This window comes from Rhinatrema bivittatum, chromosome 6, assembly GCF_901001135.1.
Source record: "Rhinatrema bivittatum chromosome 6, aRhiBiv1.1, whole genome shotgun sequence".
Taxonomy (NCBI): Eukaryota; Metazoa; Chordata; class Amphibia; order Gymnophiona; family Rhinatrematidae; genus Rhinatrema; species Rhinatrema bivittatum.
In genome coordinates this window covers 114,585,525-114,609,487 of record NC_042620.1, presented here as the reverse complement: position 1 = coordinate 114,609,487, position 23,963 = coordinate 114,585,525, and the positions used below count along the sequence as shown (strand labels likewise).

Here is a 23,963-nt window from a genome sequence, read left to right as displayed (position 1 = left end):
CAGGTCCCTAGTGATGCTGGGTCATTTTGCCAGTACTGCGACAGTGATAATCAGGGTCAGATGAGGAGGGGTTGGGGCGGGAGGAACGAGCAAAGCCCCATGGCAAGCATATCTTTCCCAGCACTGCTGGAGCTGGCGTCAGGGCATTCAAGGCGCTCCTCCTCCTCACATCAGGCGCCGGCGAGCGGGAGGCCACCCTCCATCCTGGGCCCCCGCAGAACTGAACACCAAACTGAATGGCAGGGGGAAAAAAAGATACGGAACCAACAGCAGGAGGTGAGGGAAATGAATGACTGCGATGCGATGTGTGACCCCGCCCACCCCTGACGTCACTGGGAGCCCCGGTGACGGTTGAAGAGGGCCTCACCATCAGGCTCTCCCCTTTGTGCACCCCTTCGTGCAACCCTTGTGCTTCTAAAAAATTAAAAAAAAACATTTTTATTTTTCTGTAATTTAACCTTTATTCCAATTCTTTACCTTTTCTTTTGCTTGTTAACAATTTTAATTAGAAATGTTCATTGTATTAGACTATGGAAATTTATTTCCTGCTATTCTGTTTAATGTAAACCGGTCTGATTTACATCGGATGTAAGAATGTCGGTATATAAAAATTAAAAATAAATAAATAAATGGTGTGGAGGGATGGGCAGGCCCAGCTAAACAGCACCGGCAGTTAGGTCCCCACGGAAGGAGGCCACAGAATTTGTGAGAGAATTTATTCTGGCCATGCACCAAGCTTATCGCCATTTAAAGGATAAGCAGCGTACTGTAGGAGATCCAGGGGAGAAGCCTAAACTACAGACAGCCTGGGAGGATTGGAGCCCAGTACAGAAAGACTAAGGGAGCCAGAGGAGGAAGAGGATTCCTCACAGGAAGAGGCAATGTGGGAGGAAGAAAGAAAGTTAAGGAATCGGCAAAATGCCTGTTCAGTTCAGAGGAGCTGGGGGCTCTGATCTCAAAGGTCTCTCAGGTGCTGAGTTTAAAGGAGGAACAGCCAAACAAATTACTTAGCTCGTTTTGGCTGAAGACCTTGGTCCTTCCCGTTTCTTTTTTATTGCTGTGTTGTGGGTCCGGTCCGACTGCCTGACACCGGCCGTGTTTCGATGTTATTGCTTCAGGGACGATGAAGAGCCATCTGCATATGTTGCTGCTCCCTCTACTGGAAAAGCCATCCTTCTGATGGCTCTTCATCGTCCCTGAAGCAGATAACATCGAAATACGGCCGGTGTCGGGCAATCGGACCGGACCCACAAAACAGCAATAAAAAAGAAACAGGAAGGACCAAGGTCCTCAGCCAAAATGGAGCTAAGTAATTTGTTATATAAGTAAAGCGAATCAAGTGGGTCGGGTAAACCAACAGGGGAGCCGGTATAGGATACGACATGAAGATTTTTAAAATAATAAAGAAAAAATGAAAAAATAAGAATAAATAAATAAAATTGAAGATCAAGATTAAAATTAAAACGGTACACACTAACAGAAAAAGACAACCTAACAGTGGTTCTCATAAGGTTAATGTTACCGAACATGAACACATTTAGTGAAAATTCCCCATGAGTGGCTTGTGGTTTGTTGTTTATTGAATAGTAGAGGGGATTTGAATGGTCACGTTTTGTTGTGGTGTATACTAAAAATGGGGGTTTGTAGAGGCAGCACTAGGGATCCCACACGGGACAAATACAGCTTAGAAACATCCCACAGGTTCACTGGTCTGGCAGGATGAAGAGGAAGGTACAATTAGATCTTACCTTCTAATTAGCTTTCCTTGAGTTCTGTCAGACCAGTCTAGAGAGCCCCTAAATGTAAATAAGGAAAGACAGATAAGTGAGCGTATACGCAAGACAACAGTCAGCAGGAAGCACTGGCGTGATGGAAGGAAGTTGCTAACCCGAAGTTTTTTCTTTGGTTAATGGGCTAGGTAATTTTCTTCTTTAGTTCGTTGTGCTTTCTAATCCTCTACTCGGCAGGAAATAAGAAGCGAGAATGCCAAGGAACCAGGGAGAGCACACCTAAGGGACGAGACACAGACAAGGAGCAGGCCGGTAATGAGCCGTCAAAACTTTTTAATTACACAAAAAAAAAAAGAAAAGGAATATGAGCCATGCTTTGGCAAAAACTACGACTCCCCCCCCGCTGCTGGGCCAGTCTGTATAGTGGCGATGTCAAAAGGAAGCGTTCGCGTTCGGCAGCCGCTGGTAGGAGGGAGAGTCACACGGGAGCACTGGTCTGTCAGGATTCGAGGAAAACTAATTACACGTAAGATCTAAACGTACCATTTCCCCCTGCACATCCATACCATAATCAATATCTAGTAGGTTTTAGTAAGGTACCAGAAAGAAGGCTTTGGCCTGCCCTCCCAGGGGTACGCCTTTCCCTCCGTGCGCTGCCTCCATCAGTTTTGCTGTTAGTGGACGTGCGCTTCCTCCGTTCTGCTTGTCAGAGGTTCAGAGCCCTATGGAGGAGCCTGAGGAACTTTGGGGGGGGAGCGAGGAGGAAGCAGGGGAGCAGGCTCTTGTGTACGCTGTTCACTTGGAAGAGTGGGTACACATGCACCGAACCAGAAGCTTCTCTCACTGTCCTGTCTCAAGCTACTTCAATCTGAGAGAGACTGCTAGCAATGACTGAAGCTCCTGCCTGAAGATCATCCTAGTTTTGACGATCGGTATCTTCACAGCAACGAAAGATACGAAATAATCATAGTGAGATTCCAGAGGGTTGTGGGTGCCTGGCATGGAGTCTGCAGAAGATACAGGGAAAGGCTGGGGTGACTGAAAAAGGGGGAATGGGTATGAAAGAGAAAGACGACCGACTGCAGTTAGTACTGTGGAATTTAAATGAGAGAGAGATTTTGTGAAAGAGAATTACTGGGTGAAAGGCCCAGTTGAGCCCCAGGTTTGGATTACAAAAGGAGAATATAAGTGAACGATTGTGAGGAGACTGCAGGGAATGGGCTAGGGAAGAGTGACTGAGAAGGGCAGAGGAAGGGAAAGAGGGTAAGTTTGTGAGGGGAAAAGGGTGCGTGAGTAAATGAAGGGGGCTGGTGGGTAGGAGGAAAGATCATGAAGGGAACAGCAAGGGATGGATAGGGTGAGCAAATGAGTGAATGGGGCTATGGAAAGAGATGAGAGTGAATAAGTGAATAAAAAGGGGAGAAAAGGATAATTAGTGACTAAAAGGGAACTGTAGAGGAAGAGAGAGTGAGTGAGTGACTGAGAGGGTTGTGGGAGGGTGAATGAGTAACTGATCTGTGCCTGGGAAGAAGGAGAATGAGTAGTTCAGAGTTATACAGCTGGCCCAGTGACTCACTGAAAAGTTCTTGGTACGATTCCTGAATTTGGTCTTCTGTTTCCTGGGTTAACTGGAGCTGGGATGCTACACAATGGTTGCTCGGCAGCCCCCCCCTGCCAGCAGACGTCCCCATGGAGCCACGTTCTGCTCTGCTCTGGCCACATCTTGATGGCTGCATGACGTGGCAAGCCTTGCCCTGCCCTGGGGAACCCCTGCACTCAGTGCCTCATCACTGAGTCTCCTTGGTTCCTTGCTTTGGCTCCCTCTAGCCTTGTTTCTCTATGGCCTTGGGGCCTCTTCGCCTTGCCTTTCCTTTGGGCCTTCCTGCCCTGCCGTTCCTTGTGGTCCCTAGGACCTCCATGTCTGATGTCTGTCTTGCCTTGACTTGTGGTTCTCATATTGCTCTTGGTTCCTGTCTCCATGTGTACCTTGTCTTGCTCTTGTGTTGTCCTGTCCCTAGGGGCCTTCACCCGGCCATCCTGCTTCCTTTGGGCCTCCCGGTGCCCTCCTTTCCAGAGCGAGGGCGCTTTGCCTTCATAGGTAATAACGCTAGATGTATTATCTGGTGATTAAACCTAACGAGGCTGCTAGAATCAGTTTTGATTTTAATAGGATGGGCAAAGCGCGCGCCACGTGGATCTTCAAACTCCAGCGGCCACGCGCATATCTCCCAGTATGCGCAGAAGAAAGGGCGATAGAAAAAGGGGCGGTCCGGAGGCCGGGGTCTGGGCAGGTCATGGGTGGTCCTGGACAGCCCATTAGGCACTGTCCTGCTGAGGCATGCACCGGGATCCCACCGGCCCACGGATTCTGCTGCTGCTCCGGAGATCGGGTAAGTTGCAAAACAAAAAAAAAAGTAGGGTAGTTAGTGGGTTTTAGGGGTCGGGTTAGTAGGGGAAAAGGGAGGCAGGTTAGGTAGGGGGTTTAGGAAGTTCCTTCCCAGTCCGCTCCTTTATTGGAGTGGACTGGGATTAGGGCCTATCGCGTTGCAGCGAGCATGTTATAAAAATTCCTCCCTTACGCGCGCGATTCAGCACTCGCGCGCACATGCGCGCACCGATATGAAATCAGGTGCACATGTGCACACAGGTAGTGGATTTTGTAACTGGTGCGTTGATGCATGCATGTTATAAAATTGGCGCGTCCCTTTGCGCCCGCCGGGAACTGCGTGCACATGGACACCCACGCACGAATCATAAAATTTACCTTTAGGTGTTTTACCCTGTTCCTGTCTTGTCTCTCCTTGCTCCTGTCCTGCCTATTCTTGCCTTTTCATGTTCCTGCTTCCAGCCTTGCCTTGCCTTGTTCCTGTCCTGCCTTTGCCTTGCCCTCCCAGTCAGCCTTCCTCAGACTGATCTTGTGGCTGACTGGGACAGTCTCTGGCCTTCACCTCGCTTGTGCACTGCCTGCCTTGACCTGCTTGGACACTGACCTCGTTAGTTTGCTGCCTGCCTTCACCCTTTGCTTGACACTGACTTTATCTGAACCCTGCTTGTCCATACCTCTGCCTGCCATGTACTCTGCCAAGGAAGCTGGCCATCAGAACCTGTAGGCTCAACCCAAGGGGGAGATGGCTGGACAGGCAGAACACCGTGCCCTACTCTGCTAGAAAGTCCTGTGCTGCTCCTGTTGGGAGAATCCCCAGATTCAGCTGGCCAGACTGTGACCTAAAACAATGTTAACAGCCACCAAGCAGGTAAGGGAGTCATAATAATTGCTTAAGGGTGACACCTAGTGGCTGGATTCAGGACCTGTGATTGCAGGATTGCAGAAGGAGCATTGAAGCATGGCCCCCAACTGAGGATGATTGCTGCAGTAACCAAACTAGGTATGTTGGGGGTAAGGGCAATATAAAATAGGAGAAAAAATCTCGGGGATAGTTGTGAATGAAGACTTGTGATGCCGGATCCCGGCCCTGGTTCAGACTGAGTTGGAAGCACAAAAGAGCAGTAGGATATTGTTGGGTCAAAAAAAGAAATTTAACAGAGGTGGAGATGGTGAGCGAGTGACTGAGAAGGGCTGTGACTTAGGGGTCTATGTTCTAAAGACAGTGTTTAATGTTATTTTCGGGTGTTACCTGTCATCCATGTACAATGCATGATATTTGCCTGGCTATTAATGTTGCCACACGGTAAATTAACGTTCATTCAGATGAGCCCATTAAAATCGAAACTAATTCTAGCAGCCTCGTTAGGTTTAATCACCAGATAATACATCTAGCGTTAATACCTATGAAGGCAATTTTCAGAGGCAGTCATTCATTTACCCATATAATTAGGTAAAATGACCTGACTGAAAATTTCCCTCCTCAAATGTGGCTAAATGTATGCGCAGTTTCCATAGTGCCCGTCATTTTGGATGCAGTAAAAGGAGGGCTTCCTGTGGGTGTGTTTAAGTCTGCAGAGTAAAATAGTGCATGTATGGGTGATTTTCAATTCTACTTGTACTATTTTGCTCCCATTTGGCCAGATGCAAAGTGTCCAGACTCTTTCAGTGCACAGATATTGCTTCTGATGCTGCTGCTGCTGCTGCTAATTTATAAAGAGAAACAACACAGTTTCCTATCCTTTTAAAATGTGCTTAAAACATGAATGTTAAAAACACCTGCGCAGTGAGCAACTAGGCAGGCTATTTGAAAATCTCCTCCTAAAAGCTTATGGGGTAGATTTTCAAACTATGCGAATAGGCCTACTTTTGCTGGCGCATCAGGCGCCAGCAAAAGTACGCTGGATTTAAGTAGATACGTGCGGAAGCAGCGCGTATCCACTAAAATCCTGGATCGGCGCGTGCAAGGCTATCAATTCTGTATAGCCGTGTGCGCGCCGAGCCGCGCAGCCTACCCCCGTTCCCTCCGAGGCCGCTCCAAAATTGAGGCGGGCCTCGGAGGGAACTTCCTTTTGCCCTCCCCTCACCTTCCCCTCCCTTCCCCCTACCTAACCCACCCACCCGGCCCTTGTCTAAGCCCCCCCTTACCTTTGTCGGGGGATTTACGCCTCCCGGAGGGAGGCGTAAATCCCCGCGCGTCAGCGGGCTCCTGCGCGGCCGGGATGCGACCCTGGGGGCGGGTCCGGAGGGCGCGGGCCACGCCCCCGGGCCGCCCCGGGCCATAGCCACGCCCCGGGCCCGCCCCCCGGAACGCTCCTGACACGCCCCGAAAACATCTGCGCGGTTCGGGCCCGCCCCCACCACGTCCCCCCGACACGCCCCCTCCGAAAACCCTGGACTTACGCGAGTCCCGGGGCTCTGCGCGCGCCGGTAGGCCTATGTAAATAGGCTTACCGGCGCGCAGGGCCCTGCTCGCCTAAATCCCGCCCAGGTTTTGGGCGGATTTAGGGCGAGCAGGGCTCTGAAAATCCGCCCCTATGAGTACATTTTACAAACCCGCGTGGCGTGTCCATGTGCACGCGGGTCTCGGCGTGCGCACATGGACGCACCGATTTGTTATAAAATACGATACCCCGCGCGCACATGCACACCCCGATTTTATATCGATGCCACGCACGTGTGGGCGGGTCTCGACTTACGCCACGCGAGGGGGGCTGAGTTAAAAAAAAAAAAAGAATCACGCAGTGACGGGAACGACCTTTCCACAGTTTCCTAACCCTATCCTTCCTCCCTCTTCCCCTCTCCTCCCCGACCTCTAAACCCCACCTACCTACCCTAATATTTTTGTCCCTGAACTTACCAGCTCCACGGAGGAGGAGTAAGTTCCGTGCGCCAGCCAGCTGACAGCGTGCACTTCCCTGGGGCAGCGCCTAATGGCGCTGTCCCAGCCAGGCCTCGCCCAGCCCCCACCCTGGCCCATCCCTTTTTTTGCAGCCTGGCACTTCTGCGCATACTGGGAGATACTCGCGTGGCCGAGCCATTTCAAAAATACGCTCGACGTGCGCATATCTCCCTGGATTTGCGTGCGCCAGGCTTTTAAAATCGGGCCCTTAATATGCAGGCTATTTAAGACAGGCCCTCATTAACGGACACCACCAGATCCTCCTAGTTTGGAGCAAAGGGGGAACCTTGGATCGGGAAATTCTGTGGGAAGGAGGCTTGGGCAATGACAGAAGGCGGCATGTATTTTGCAATGTGGATAGGGGTAGATCTTGTGGATATACACTTATGTTGGACCCAGAGGGGAGTCTACTTTAGGATGGAGAGCTGCTGTGGAGGGAGGGGGTTACTTGGCAATTTCTACACTGGGGCTTCAGGCCCCTTTAGGCATCAGCAGGAGGTGAGCATCTCTTGAGATGTTATTAATTATCAAGGCTTAATATGCAACACCACATTTATAGTGATTGGCATTACATTTTTTGTATATTTAATGAGTTGATTTTCATGCATTTGCATACAATGCAACTCATTAGTTTGGCATGTCTTGCACCTTTGTTTTTTTTCCATGTGATCGATAACACATAATAATTTGTTTTTACATGCATTAAGCATCAATTTCAGCATTTCATGTGCATTAACATTGTTATCACACTTTAGTAAACAGAACCTAGAGATTGAAAATTCTTTACGATAGAAAAATTGTTTTATATTCATGCGAATTCATTTGTATATACTGCTATAGTAGTTAAGACATTATTGCATTTTTATATTTAATAATATTGCATTTTTTATATTTAATAATACTTTCATTATCTCTTTTCTACAAGATCAACATTTATGAAGCACTGTATAATGAAGTTGGTGCTCTTGAAAATCAGAAGATTTTTAATGGTTGGTTTGAGGTTGATATTCAGCCTTTTAAATTATCTCTGATGAATGTTATTAAAAAATGGAGCTGGATATTTAAGGAGCATCTTCTTAATCATGTAACAAGAAGGTAAACTTTTTTTGAAACTCAGAACTGACTTATTAGGTCATCTGCCTTTTTGGGGGTAATGTTGTAACATCACATCTAAATTAGCCAGCAAATATTCACATAAGTTACACAACTTTTCAAAGCAGACTTACATACATAAATTTGCACTGAAAATTATCACACTAGATCTACGTGCAAAATAATTACACCTGCTAAAATGTATGCAGACAATGTTTGGGAAAATTTACATGCCTGGGGTGGATTTTCAAAGAATTGTGCAGGATTGCACATGAACAAATAGCATACATGTGCACTGGTTTATAAACCTTGCAAGCACATACATACCTGCAGTATTGTGTGTATATTTTAACAGGGAAAACAGGGGTGGTCTACAGGTGTTCTGGAACGGGGTTCACAAGGATGCACACAAATTTCTACTCTGGAAGAAGTGCATTTGCATACACTACCAAACTTGTCCAAACACTTTTACACCTGCTAATTGACTTGCGCAATTGAAATTGGACTTGTCTGTTTCCTGAAAGGTTTGGGAGGGAGGGAGGTCTGAGTGAACTGGTGAGGGATTAGGGTGAAGCTTTGGAGGGTCTGGGTGAACTGGTGAAGATCTGGGGGAACTGGTAGCGGTAACAATGAATTGGCCATTCAAAGTATGAATACAAGTATTTTCTGCATACTTTAAAATATATCTGTCTCTGCATTTAATTCTGGTTTATTGTGTGCAAACTGTTGCAATTATTGTGCATGCAAAATATATATGTGTATTGTTTTTAATATGGGTAGCGAAAATATTCATGTTCCTGAATTACAGATATATGCATATACTTTCAGAGCATAAATAGAAACATAGAAACATAGAAAGTGATGACAGAAAAGGACCAAATGGTCCATCCAGTCTGCCCAGCAAGCTTATGGTAGCATCTGCTGTGCCATACAATTGGCCTATCGGATTGGCCTATCGGGTGATTGGGCATCCCCCGGTGGGCCGATCGCTCCAGTCATATGGTCTGCGGTGCACGGCTGTGACAGAGCCGCGCTCGGCAGACCACGTGACGTGTCCTGGGCCGGCCTGGGCGGCAAATACCCGGGCCGGTCTGACATTGTGAGTCCGCCGCTGAGTCACCCCCTTACTTAGTTTCCCAAACCGTCAAAGTCAGGGCCCTTGCTGGTTGCTGTTTGAGTCCAATTCCCTATTACCTCTTGCCGTTGAAGCAGAGAGTAATGTTGGAGTTGCATTCAAAGTATCAGGCACACCAGCAAGTTATCCCCATGCTTATTTGTTTTCCCAGACCCTAAAATCCAATGTCCTTTTTGATTGCTGTCTGAATCTAATTCCCCTGTTCCTCTTTCCCCCCTGCCATAAAAGCAGAGAGCAATAATGGAGTTGCATCAACAGTATGAAGGCTTATTGGTTAAGGGTAGTAACCGCCACACCAGCAAGTTACTCCCATGCATTGTTTTCTTCATTTCCATCCTCTAGCCTTTAGGGATCCAGAGTTTATCCCATGCCCACGGTATTTTATAAACTGTGCGCAGTTTAAAGAATACCAACATAAATCTCAGTGCATCCACTTATGCATGCAAATAGTGTACGTGGACAGTTTTGAAAGTTTGGCTGAAAAATTTTAAAATGCCAAAAGCAAGCGCGTAAGTGCAAACCCCTTGCCAACTATGTCTTTATGAATGCCTACACTCAAGCCAGGTGAATTTATACTTTAACAGGACATAGGCACATCAGTTTGTTAATATATTGGGTGAGCGATATTTTAAAAACCCAAGTCTGCAAGTAAACACTGTTTTACCCATGAAAATGCTTTTTAAAATTTCTCTTTTCAAGGGCAATTTTCAAAGGGACTTGTCTGGGTAAAGCTGCCGCAGCCAGCCCATTCAGCCGGCCACAACCTGGGTGGTGTCCTCCTCATCCCCCACCCAGAATCCTTAATGTAGCATAGGAAGGGTTGGGGAGGGATGGTTAGTGGGGTCTAGCAAAGCAATAGCGTGGTCAGATGTGGAAGGGGATTGAGGCTGTGGGGCAGAGCTGCAACCTCGGCCATTTAAGTTTGGGCATCCTGGCCCTTGGCCTCTTCCTCTCCTTGGCAGCATTCCCGCCAGCCCCAAACTCCCCCCCCACAAGAAAAAGATTATGCAGCAGGGACACATGGGGGGAAGTCACCGATAATTGTTGCAGTAATCGGGCGGGGGTGGCTGTGCACAATACTCACTTAACAGTCTGTTGAGAAGTTGTACAGGCAGGGACATGCAATAAATGAATTTCCTGTCTTCTATGTTACATTGCATTTCTACGATATGAGCTAGCAATTGGGCGTGCTTCAACAGCCTGCCAAAAGCGTATCCCAAGACCAATTGCACTCCATCAGCTGTACACAGACCGGGAATCAAATTCCAAGCACTGCTGCCAGAGCCGAGCTTCAACGGCTCAGCTCCCTGCTTGGAGTACAGTTATGTATTGGGTTCTGGCTTCTACGGCCACCAGGATGTTTTAGTGGTTCTGGAATGAGCATTGTTTGTGGGTTTGGGGTTTTTTTTTTTTCAGTGGGTGGAGTTTGTACGGATAAGAACATGGCCACCCCAGGTGTTCAGTGTTAGTTTAGTAGTATAAGCTTGTTGGTTTAAAAATGTGATTGCTGCGGCCTTATGTATAACCAGTAAATGTCTCCTTAGTTCTCGAAAGCACTATTTGCAGTATCCTTGTCGTTCTACATATCGCATAAGGGGTTGAAGGAAAAGGGAAAGAAATTCCTACTTCAAGATGCGCATGCTGCGGCCTTTAAAGCCGTTTTTTTTTAATCGCTCTGATTTGTGAACAGTTACACAAGCGCTTATCGTGACACCCCTTCGTTACTGCAACTCTTCTCTTAGGTCACTGCAGCTCATGCAAAACTCTGCAGCTAGGCTGGCCACCGGCACCTCATCACAGGGCCGCATCTCACCAGTACTGGCCAACCTGCACTGCTTACCTGTGGTCTGGAGAGTGCATTTTAAGGCCATCATATTAATCTTTAAGGCCCTTTTATGGCCCGCAGCCCTCCTTGCCTTGCTTCTGCAGTGAACAGATATTGTCCTGCATGGTTTCTACACTCATCCTCACAGCATCTCTTAGTCGTCGTCCCCCCATTCAAGCAGGCACATCTCGTAGAGTCTAGAGAGTGCATTTTTAACATTGCTGGTCCGTTCCAATGAAAAGAATTGACAGAAAACATAGGAGCCAAAACTGATTTGCTTAGGTTTAGAAAGATGTTAAAGGCACATCTGTTCATTCTTGCTTTCTCTATATGAGGACATGTCCTTGACTTACACCTTTTACTCTCTAACTTTCAGTATTTAGTTTTATGTTCTGATTTGATTTGATTATACTCCCTTGTTGTCCTTGTATGTCAATGTAATACTTTGACAGATTTTATGCATATCCTGTTGTAATCTGCTGAGAATGGTAGCTCAGCAGACTAGAAATATTTTAAATAAATAAATAGGGGAAGGGATGGAAGGGGCACACTTGGTCAGAAGGGGCGGGGATGAGGTAATTGCACCTGCATGGGTTGAGTAGTGCTTTACCTACCGAAATGGCCCTTTAGAAAATTGTGGGACTGATAGGTGTGTAAAATTACACAATGCACACAGGGGAGGTAATGTTCTTTTCGACGTAGTGTTGTCTTTAACAAGCGTAGTTTGTTAGAATATCAAGGGGTGTTAGGTTTTTTCTTTTCGGGGAAAGCTTTGATAGGCGCTATAGAGTCTAAGGTTTTAGAAATAGCAGAATTCCAGAGTCATTTATACTTTGCGAAAGTGAAGCCGGCATGCAGTAATGAATTCTTCTGAAGAAACATGTTTTCCTCTATTTACCAAAGTAGATGGATTTGTGATCAGGGTCGGGTTGTTTAGGCTGAGAGAGAAAGAAATGAGATAGTGGTCAAACCATAGAATAGACTGAATATCAATGTTTGAAGGTGGGATTGTGACATGGAGAGGGTTGTAAAAGACCTAGGATGCATTGTGAGGATTGCTCTCTCTCTCTGCCTTTCTGATTTGTCCTTTGCCTAGTAATGCATTTGGTGTTCTTTGGAGGATCATGTACATTGCATATTTGATTTTCTGTAGTGACTATGGTATGACAGATGGCTGCTTTAAAACATGTTTAACACCATACACCTGGATTTTAAAAGGATTAGGGGTTGATTTTTGAAAACGCATGCATCCATGTGCGCGCGGTTCCTGGCACCCGCACATGGATGCACCAATTTTATAACATGCACATGTTGCCGCGTGCATGTTATAAAATATGATTCTCATGCGCACATGCGTGGCCGATTTTAATATTGGTGCGCATGTGTGGGCGAGTGTCATGCCACGCGTGCAGCAGGGGAATTTAAAAAAAATACGCATGGTGATGCGAGTAGGCCTTTTCCAGTACCTTCCCAATCTGCTCCAATTAAGGAGCAGATTGGGAGGGAACTTCCCTATCCCTCTAACTACCCTTCCTACCTTTTCCCTTCTCATCCCTGACCCCTAACCCCCACCTAGCTAGCCAAAATTGCTTTATTTTATAGCTTACTGCTCCTTCCGAGCAGAAGTAACTTCCAGCGCACGGGACAGGGCCTAATGGCCGCTGTCCTGGTCGGCCCTCTGGCTGCCCCTCCCCACCCAGACCTCGCCCCTGGCTCGCCCCTTTTGGATGGCCCAGCACTTTTGTTTATACCAGGAGATACGTGCATGACTGGGCCGTTTCTAAAATGCGCTTGGCATGCACACGACCCAGCCACATGCATATCTCCTGGATTTTTTAGGTGCGGCCTTTTGAAAATGTGACCGTAATTGAATTATTTTAGCTTGATTGATATCTGTTCATTCGTTAAAGCAGTGGACACATCCAGCCAATCTGGATTTCAGGATATTCACAATGAATATGCATAAGATAGACTTGCATACAATGAGTGTTTAAATATCTTCAATAATCATGCTCCTTTTCCTTCATTATTTTAGTATGAATGAGCTGGAGGCATTTATCAGTGAGACTGAGAAAGGCTTAAGCAAGAAAGCAAAAAGTGGAGACTATGCTACGCTGGCTGAAATAATGGGACATCTGATGGCCATACGTGACAGACAAGCAACATATGAGAATTTTAAATCTCTAAAATCCACTGCTGAGCTACTTAGGGCTTATAAGCAGCAATTGCCAGAGGAGATCTATGCAAAGCTGGAAGTAAGCACTCATCTTCTCTACTATTTTTACATGGAACAGAATTTAAGAAATAGTTTAATTCACTTAAATGTTTCTTTTAATTCCTTGATGCCAATAAGTTCTGAATCCTCTGTGCTTATCCCAGGCTCTCTGGAATTCCACATTCTTTAGATATTTTCATGAAAACAGATTTTAATTTACCCAAGTATAAATAGAACAATCTTTAGGTATTTAATTAAAACAGATCTTAATTTAACCAGGGTAAAATCTGTTACCAATAAAGTATAATTGCAATTAAGACCTAAATCTCACTATATTTAGCACATAAAACAATGTTATATGCATAAACTTAGCTTGTGTATGCTAATAGTGCTTTTATCATACATTAATGCTTGCAAAATCATTAGTACACTTTAGTACATTGGCCTCATGGAATCCTAATAATTTAGCTACTGAAAAAGCCATTTGAAAGTGTGAGGTGTGTAATTGTTATAGCATATTTGATACTAAGAATGTTTGTCAGGGTCATGCAAAGGCTGGGCGAGTAGGGCAACCACCTGGCCGGAATGAACAAACAGACAATGAAATGCTAAAAGAAATTAGGGAAGCTAACAAAATCAGCAGCTTAGTAATATTGGGTGATTTAAATTACACCAGTATTGATTGAGTGAATGTCACATCAAGACATGCTAGAGAGGTAAAGTTCCTAGATGAAATAAATGATTTCTTCATAGAACAAGAAGAGGAGAAACTATTTTAGTCCTTAGTGGAACACAGGATTTTGTGCAAGAGGTAACAGTGTTGGGGCCACATGGCAATAGTGATCACAACATGATCAAATTTGACTTAATACTGGAGGGAGGACATTAAAGAAATCTACTGCGACAGCATTTAACTTTCAAAAAGGTAACTATGATAAAATGAGGAAAATGATTAGGAAAAAACTGAAAGGAGCAGCTGCAAAGGTTAAGAGTATTCATCAGGCATAGAGTTTGTTTAAAAATACCATCTTGGAAGCCCAGACCAGATGTATTCCATGCATTAGAAAAGGTGGAAGGGAAGGCTAAGTGACTCCTGGAATGGTTAAAAGGTGAGGAAAGAGAGGCTATAATAGCTAAAAGGATATCTTTCAAAAAATGAAAAAGGGATCTCAATTAAGAAAACAGGAAACAGCATAAGCACTGGCAAATTAGAAACAAAGCATTGGTATGGAAAGCAATGAGATAATTTGAAAAGAAGCTTGCCACTGAAACAAAAAACTCATAATAACAACTTTTTCAGGTACATTGAAAGTAGAAAGCTTGGACCATTAGACGATCAAGGAGTGAAAGGGGCACGTAGGGATGACAAAACCATAGCATAGACTAAATGAATTTGTTGCTTCGGTCTTCACTGAGGAAGATGTAAAAGAGATACCCACGTCAGAAATTGTATCCAAAGGTGATAATTCAGCAGAAACTGAATTAAATCTCAGTGTATATAGAAGGTGTAATAGGCAAATTGACAAACTAAAGAATAGTAAATCACCTGGACTAGATGGTATGCATCTCAGAGTGCTGAAATAACTGAAAAATGAAATTATAGACCTGCTATTAGTAACTTGTAAACTAACCTTAAAATTGGTACCTGAAGACTGGAGGGTTGCCAGTGTAATGCCAATTTTTAAAAAGGGATCCAGGGGTGATCTAGGAAACTAGAGACCAGTGAGTCTGAGTTCTCTCCCAGGCAAAATGTAGAAACTATCATAAACAACAAAATTGTTGGACATATAGATAGGCATAGTTTAATGGGACAAAGCCAACATGGATTTAGCCAAGGGAAGTCTTGCCTCACCAATCTGCTACATATTTTTGAGGATGTAAATAAACATGTGGATAAAAGTGAGCCAGTTGATATAGTATATCCAGATTTCCAGAAAGCATTTGACATAGTTCCTCATGAGAGACTTCTTAGGAAATTAAAAAGTCATGGAAATAGGGGGGTAGTGTCCTACTGTGGATTGAGAACTGGTTAAATAAACGAAAAACAGAGTAAGGCTAAATGTTAAATTTTCCCAATGGAGAAATATGAATAGTGGACTGTCCCAGGGATCTGTTCTGAGACCACTGCTCTTCAACATATTTATAAATGACCTGGAAATGGGAATGAGTGAGGTGATCAAATTTACAATGACACCAAATTATTCAAAGTTGTTAAATCACATAAGGATTGTGAGAAATTACAAGAATATCTTGAAAATTGGGAGACTGGGCTTGCAAATGAAATTTATTGTGGAGAAGTGCGAAATAATGCACTTAGGGAAGAGTTACCCAAATTATAGCTACACAAGGCAAGGTTCCACATTAGGAAAATAATCTAGGTGTCATTGTTGATAGTACGGTGAAATCTTCTGCTCAGTGTGCAGCCGCAGCCAAGAAAGCAAATAGAATGCTAGGAACTATTAGGAAAGGAATGGAGAATAAAACAGAGAATATCATAATGCCTCTATCGCTCCATAGTAAGACCTCATCTTGAATATTGTGTGCAATTCCGGTCACCTCATCTAAAAAACGATATAGCAGAATTAGAAAAGTTCAGAGAAGGGCAAAATGATAAAGAGGATGGAATGCATCCCCTATGAGGAAAGGCTAAAGAGGTTAGGATTCTTCAGCTTGGAGAAGAGACAACTGAGGGGAGATATGATAGAGGTCTATAAAATAATGAGTGGAGTGGAACGAATAAATGTTAATCGGTTGTTTATTCTTTCAAAAAGTACAAAGATTAAGTCCCGCATGAGAGGCTTCTAAGAAAACTAAAAAGTAATGGGATAGGAGACGATGTCCTTATGTGGATTCAAGTTGGTTAAAAGACAGGAATAGAGAGTATGATTAAATGGTCAGTTTTCACAGTGGAAAAAGGTAAACAGTGGAGTGCCTCAGGGATCTGTTCTTGAATTGGTGCTTTTTAATATATTTATAAATGATCTGGAAAGGAGTACAACAAGTGAGGTGATCAAATTTGCAGATGACAAAATTATGCAGGGTAGTTAAATCTCAAGTGGATTGTGATAAATTGCAGGACTTTGCAAGACTGGACGTTTGGGCTTCCAAATGGCAGATGAAATTTAATGTGGACAAGTGCAAAGTGATGCATATAGGGAAAAATAACCCTTGCTATAGTTACACAATGTTGGGTTCTATCTTAGGAGTTACCACTCAGGAAAGAGATCTAGGCGTCATCGTGGATAATACATTGAAATTGTCGGCTCAGTGTGCTGTGGAGATCAAAAAAGCGAACAGAATGTTAGAAATTATTAAGAAGGGAATGGAGAGGATGTCATAATGCCTCTGCATCACTCCATGGTGAGACCACACCTTGAATATTGTGTGCAATTCTGCTCACTGCATCTAAAAAAGGAAATAGCTGTACTGGAGAAAGTGCAGAGAAGGGCAACCAAAATGAGAAAGGGCATGGAATTGCTGTTCTATGAGGAAAGGCTAAAGAAGTTAGGATTGTTTAGTTATTTAGTCTCTCAGATAATAGAAGGACCAGGGGGCACTCCATGAAGTTAGCAAGTAGCTCATTTAAAATAAATTGAAGATATTTTTTTTTCACGCAGCGCATAGTTAAATTCTGGAATTCATTGCCAGAGGATGTGGTTACAGCAGTTAGTGTAACTGGGTTTAAAAAAAAGGTTTGGATAAGTTCCTAGAGGAAAAGTCCATAAACTGCTATTACGGTAATTAATAATAAGCAATAGTAGCTTGTGATTTATCTAATGTTTGGGTACTTGCACGTACTTGTGACCACTATTGGAAATAGGATGCTGGGCCTGATGGACCCTTGGTCTGACCCTTGGTCTGACCCAGTATGGAATATCTTATGTTCTTATGACTAGGGGACACACAATGAAGTTATTAGGTGATACACTTAGAGATAATAAGAGAAAATATTTTTTTACTCAAAGCATAATTAAGCTCTGGAATGCGTTACCAGAGGTTGTGGTGAAAGCTATTAGTTTAGCTGTGTTTAAAAAAAAAAAGGTTTGGACAAGTTCCTGTTGGAAAAGTCCATAAACCATTATTAAGGTACAGTAGCAGAAATCCACTTCTTATCCTTGGGATAAGCAGCATGGAATGTATCTTGGGATTCTGCCAGGTACTTGTGAACAGGATTTTGGAAACAGAATACTGGGCTTGATGGACCTTTGATCTGATGCAGTATAGCAAATCTTATGTTCACCTGGGACACTAAGCTGGAGGGGAAGCAGGATGTCATGCTATCCTTTTCAGTCAGTCTATTCGTCTGCGAACACATGAGCCTGAAAGAAAAAGGGGGCACCAAAAGCAGCTCTTGCCCTTGGATACTATAATGTCTAGCACCTGCCCTGATATTTATGTTGTTAGCCTGCTATAATAAAGGTGAATTTTAAAAGCCCTGCACGTGCCAAAACCATTAGATATGCAAATGTGTTGCACTGGAAGGCGATGAGCGGATTTTAAAAGGCGCTCGCGTGTGCACATACCTCCCATTACGTGCACAAATGAAAAGTTCCAAAAAGGGGCAGGAGATGGGCATGGTCTGGGTGGGGCATGGGCATTCCTGGATTTCAATTTCAAATTTGCACATAAATACTTACGCGCACAGGGGCGCTCCGGGGTGCCCTGCCACGTAACTTTACTTCTGCTATGGAGGACTTTACTTCCACGTCCCCCCACCTTCCCCTCCCTTCCCCTACCTAACCCACCCCCCGGCCCTATCTAAATCCCCTCCCTACCTTTGTTGGGCAAGTTACACCTGCTTGAAGCAGGCGTAACTTGCGCGCGCTGCCTCGCATCCCCCGGCACAGGCCGCAGTGCTGAGGGACTCGGGGCCGCCCTCCTGGCCCGCCCCCAAACCGTCACCACGTCCCCCGGACCCGCCCTGGCTCGCCCCCTGACACGCCCCCTCCCGCCCCTTTTACGAAGCCCCAGGACTTACGTGCATCCCGGTGCTTTGCGCGTGCCGGCGGCCTATGCAAAATATGCGCGCAGGGCTTTTAAAATCTAGTCCATAGTGTTTTGTTATTTTTTTTTTTTTTTTAGGAATTTCTCTGTTGGAAATACCTCATGGCATTCCATGTAGGCTTACTCTGCTATAAGGGGGTAATTCTGCATAAAGTATATGGCAAATACTTGTGTACATAAATTTGCTTTGAAAATTATCCCACTAAAGCTAGCTATGCACAATTTCACCTACTAATTTGTATGTAGACATTTTGCAGGAAAATTTACAGGCATACTTTTGAAAATACAAAAGTATGAACGCAAGTCCCTTACCAGCCCCAGCTCAGAGAATGCCTCCAGTCAGTCTGGCTAAACTTGTGTATAATTTACCTGCATATTGAGTGGTCAAGTTTCTCCCGCTGGCAGACCAAGCAGTATATGTGAGCAAGGGGAATTTTGCAGAAACTGGGCATTGAGTATGGAGACGTAAGATTCACATATACTCCTGAGAAAGGGTCATTGGTTCCGAAACATTGCAATGTCGAGGGTTCCAAAAAGAATGATTCAAGTTACCTGATGCACTGATGCTTTTAAAAGGTCCCCGGATTGATGAACAAGCTTAAGATAAGTTCAGCTTGTGTTTCATCTTATAATTTTACATGCAAAGAAAAATATTCAAAAAATTGTTTGGCTCATAATATGAATGTTGAAAGACTCGCCATGACCAATGTTTATACTTCATGCTTCGGGTTTCCAGACATTTGAAATGTTTTCATGCCTGACTCATGTGCAGTACGGAGGTCTTTTATATTCAGAGTTGTGAGTTTATTAGTTATCCCGCTGTGCATTAAGTGAGATTTTGTATATTTCTTCGATTCTTTCACTTTTGTTTTTTGGATACAAGTTTATAACAAGCCATTTCTGTGGGTAAAGCACTGTTTTACCTGTGAAAATGCCTTTGAAAATTTGAGTGCTCGGGCCATCCTAGCATTGGAAAAGTGGAGTGGTGCTTCCTCAAAATCGGAGAAAGGGATTTTTAGCCATCCGAACAGAGCATGGGTATAGCCAGGAAATCTCTTTTGAGCATATCATTATGACAGAGCTGGTATTTGCGTACATGTTTGGTTTTAAAGACTGCAGCATATGATGCATTGTATCTTCCAAACCCACTGATAGCAATATTTGCTCACAAATAAGCATTTTATTCTCTGTGTGTAATTGCTGAAGGTTTCCTTTTTGAATCCTATGGAGCCAGGATGAATAAGAGTTGCAGGCAGGGAGTATGCTAATTTGGTGGGGTGGTGATTTAAGTGCGGACAGATGTTTGACCTCTTGCCCTTAGTTCAAGCCGACATCATGCTCAGTTCACATTCATCACCTTTTTCTATATGTAATTGATAATACCCAAGCACTTTTTACATGTCTAAATAGGTCTCAATGAATATTGTAATGAGGCACCTAATGCACTGCACAGTTTAAAAGTTAGGTGCACCCAAATGCTTTATGATACTCTCAAGGACTGCTATTCAGCCTTTCATGCATTCTCTGTTCCAGCTGTGATTGTTTTTATTTGCCAGCGTTCCTGAATAGTTTCACCATGGTCTCCTTTTTGGCCTCAGATTTGGTGAATTAAATTCACAAGGGAAGATTGTCAAAGCAATTTAGCCTTTAACTAAAGAGTTAGGTGACTAGAGCAACACTGTCAATTGCTCACATTCTGGGCAGTCTCAGGGTTGTGCTTGGATTAAGGGGAGCAACTTAGTTAGCTAGCAATAATTTTCAGTGCTAGCCAGCTATGGGGCCCATTTATCATTAAACTCAATGAAGTTTATTTACTAACAATGCATGTTAGTGGGCTTTGAGAAATAAACCCTTAGGTTAGCTAGCTATCCTAAGTTATATGGTTTTTATATTTGTTTTATATTGAATTTTATTGTATTTTTTGCTCTTTCTTCTAACTTATACGATGACTTTTTGATTTTACATGTAAACCGTAGAGACAGAAACTTGTTTTCTGTGCAACGGTATATAAAAATTGCATAAATAAATAAATATCTAGCAGGCTAGCTTTAGATGTCTAAGTCTTGTGGTATGTGTTACATGTATTGTATTTTATATTTCCTTTTGTACCTAAACTATGAACTTAAGGTGAATTTTAAAAGACCTGCGTGTGCCCAAATGTGGAGATGCATCCACAAGTCAGGCTCGCATGCGCCCACCTTGTACATCTCACTCGATTTTAAAGAAAGGGGTGTGGTCTGGGCAGGGCATGGGTGATTCGGGGCATGGCCAAGAGACTTACATGCCCAGGTCCACTGTCACGTAACTTTACTTCTGTTATGGAGGAGGCGTAACTTAAAAAAATAAAAGAAAGCCATTTCTGCCAGGTTTAAAGGGTCTGGGGTAACTGGGGGAATGCAGGCTATCAAACCAGCAGGGTTTGGAGGACCTAGCTCTTAACTGGATGAACTGGTGAAACTGGCAGTGGCATGGACATGTGCCTGTTATAAAATACCCTGACATGCAGTAGAATTGCAATTTGCGTACCTAGGCGCATGCTCACCTAAAATTGGGCGCACATGTGCATGCTGCCTAGCTATTTTATAACATGCATGCAAGTTGTAAAATACCTGCATATCTGGGCGCACTGAAGCATACGTGCCAAAGTGCACCCATGCCCCAGTTTAAAAGTTACCATCAATATTTGAATTGGTGGCTAAGAAATGCCTTTAAACAAATAAATAAAGCTATAGGGCTGGATTTTAATAGATACGCGCGGGCGTAGATTTGTGCACGTAACCCAGCACGCACAAATCTACGCCCGATTTTATAACATGCATGCGAAGCCGCGTGCATGTTATAAAATCCGGGGTTGGCGCGCGCAAGGGGGCGTGTAAGGGGATGCACCCCCTTGCGCGCACCGAGCCCTAGGGGAGCCCCGATGGCTTTCCCCATTCCCTCTGAGGCCACTCCGAAATCGGAGCGGCCTGGGAGGGAATGGCCTGGGAGTGTTGCGATCCCGGGCCGTCCCCGGGACCGCCACTCACCCTGTCACGGTGCCCCTCCGGTTCCGCCGCGTTTTCGGGCCATGCAGGCCCCAAGAGCGGCGCTCCCACGCCGTGCTGGCTGCCGGCGTTCTCCGCGGCTAGGCCCCGCCCCGCCCCCTAGCCGCGCACGCGTGCGGCAGGCCCCAGGTTTTAAAGGGGCCAGCGCGGGAAACAACGGCACTGCCCTCCGGATGACGTCAGACGCTCAGGGTATTTAAACCCTGCACCGTGAGGCCTTCCTTCCCTTGCAACGAGGTTCCAGGTTTCCTGTCTTTAGTTGCTGCGTCCTGTGCTTCCTTGGTTTCCTGATTCCTGATCCCGGACTGGCTTACGACGACCCTCTGGCTCCTGATCCTGATCTGGCTTACGACGACTCCTCGGCTTCTGACTCTGGACTGGCTTACGACGATTCCCTGGCTCTCGACTCTGGACTGGCAAGCGGCGATTCCCTGGCACTCGACTCTGGACTGGCAAGCGGCGACTCTCTGGCACTTGACTCTGGACTGGTGAGCAACGACCCTCCGGCACTCGACCGCGGATCCCCTCTGACTCTGCCCCCGCGGGCTCTCCTAAGTCCCAGCGGCCGGGTTCCTACGGGCTCCTCCTGGGGGGACTCCGGCTTCCAGGGTGAATCTCCTAAGTCCCAGCGGCTGAACTCCTACGAGCTCCTCTCGGGGGAGGCTCGGCTTCCAGGGCGAAGACTTCCTCACCACTGTGTCAGCTCCATCCGTCTTCCTCTCCCTTGCCTAGCCCTTGGTCGCAAAGGGCTTTCCAGGGCCTTCCTCGGGCCAGCCACTTCTCCGTCCTTGCCGCCTCCCGGTCGGGGCTACTGCTACTACCTCGCAGTACTCCATCTTCCGGTCCCGACCGGCCCAAGGGTCCACGAACCCAACAGGGAGGGAACTTTCCTTCCGCTCCTCCCCACCTTTCCCTCCCTTCCCCTATCTAACATGCCCCCCAGCCCTACCTAAATCACCCCCCTACCTTTATTTTCTTATTTACGCCTGCCTCTGGGCAGGCGTAGGTTGTGAGCGCTGGCTGAGTGCCGGTGCGCGATCCCCTGGCACGGCCGCTGTGCTGGAGGCCTTGGTCCCGCCCCCGCCTCGCCCACTCCCCGCCCCTTTTTTCAAGCCCCGGGGCATATGTGCATCCAGGGGGCTTGCGCACGTCGCCGGGCCTATGCAAAATAGGCTCTGCGCGTGCAGGAACGGGTTTAAAAGGGTTACGCGCCGCACGTAACCCTTTTAAAATCCGCCCCATAATGTTAATTTAAGAGCCTAACTAAAGATATAAGGCTAAATTTAGGAGAATTTTGAAAATTCACCCAAAGTTAGCTAACTGTAAAATAGCCAGCCACTTGGCCACTTGGCTTACTGAAAATCTACCCCTTAGTGTTTATATAAACTGATACTTCACACATCCAGCAGAGCTCTCTGCTTCAACGGCAGGGGAAAAGAAAAACTGATGCGTCACGCATATCCAGCATAGCTTCAACGGCAGCGGAGAAGAAAAAAGGATTCGCAATCACAAAGTGGGGAGTAGCTGGCTTGTTACGGCGGTTACTACCCCAAACCAAATGTGCCTGATACTTCACTTTCAATGCATATCCAGCATGGCTCTCTGCTTCAGTGGCATGGGAGAAAGACTGATACTTCACACATCCAGCATAACTCTCTGCTTCAACGGCAGGAGAGAAGAAAAACTGATACTTCACGCATATCCAGCATAACTCTCTGCTTCAACGGCAGGAGAGAAGAAAAACTGATACTTCACGCATATCCAGCATAGCTCTCTGCTTCTACGGCAGGGGAGAAAAAAAAACCCCAAAAAAACCCCTGATACTTCACGCATATCCAGCATAGCTCCCTGCTTCAACGGCAGGGGAGAAGAAAAAACAACCAATAAGGGCTGTATAACATAGTCTGGGTAAAACAAATAAGCATGGGTGTAGCTTGCTTATTGCGGCGGTTACTACCCCTACTACCCCTAACTAATCAAGCTAGATATTTCACTTGGATGCAGCTCCATCACTGCTCTCTACATTAATGGTGGGGGTGGAAGGGAAATAGAACCAAGAGCTAGGAGAAACAGATAAGTATGAGAGAAAAAGTGTGTGAAGCTTGCTGGGCAGACTGGATGGGCCGTTTGGTCTTCTTCTGCCGTCATTTCTATGTTTCTATGTTTCTAATCTAAGGGCCTGATTTTTAAAAGCATTTACATGCATAAAACTGGGTTTTACTTGAGTAAATGCACTTTACTCGCATAAGTTAGCTTTTGAAAATTGCTACAATATGTGCCATCGGATTGTCTATAGGATTTACCTGCGTAAGTGCATTTTACAAGAATAAATGGCTTTTGAAAATTGCTACCATAGTAGTTACATTTGCATGTGTAAATCAATTTGAAAATTCACCTGTATGTTTTTATTTTGTTAGCACTCCTCAACTATTTTGTTGGCTTAAAAAGATTTTTAACACAGTTTTCACTTTTTACTTTTATTTCAAAGATCTGTGTATTTAGGAAACTGAAGAAGGAAGTCGAGCATTCATCCACATGAAAGATATAGCATCACTGCAGCCTTCCCTATAATGCTTTCAAACGTTTTGTGAAGAAACTGGCTCTAGCGACGGCAGAGTTTCTGGTTTTTGTGT

The 23,963-nt window shown here is 45.2% G+C and overlaps 1 protein-coding gene across 1 annotated transcript in view; it reads left to right on the top strand.

Annotated features, from left to right (window-relative positions):
- The first annotated feature begins 13,103 nt into the window (after positions 1 to 13,103).
- LOC115093684 (dynein heavy chain 11, axonemal-like) overlaps positions 13,104 to 23,963 on the top strand; it is a 586,171-nt gene continuing 575,311 nt past the window's right edge. The window contains exon 1 of the mRNA XM_029605802.1: positions 13,104 to 13,322. Within this exon, the coding sequence (XP_029461662.1) occupies positions 13,104 to 13,322 (219 nt within the window). The remainder of the gene's footprint in view (positions 13,323 to 23,963) is intronic.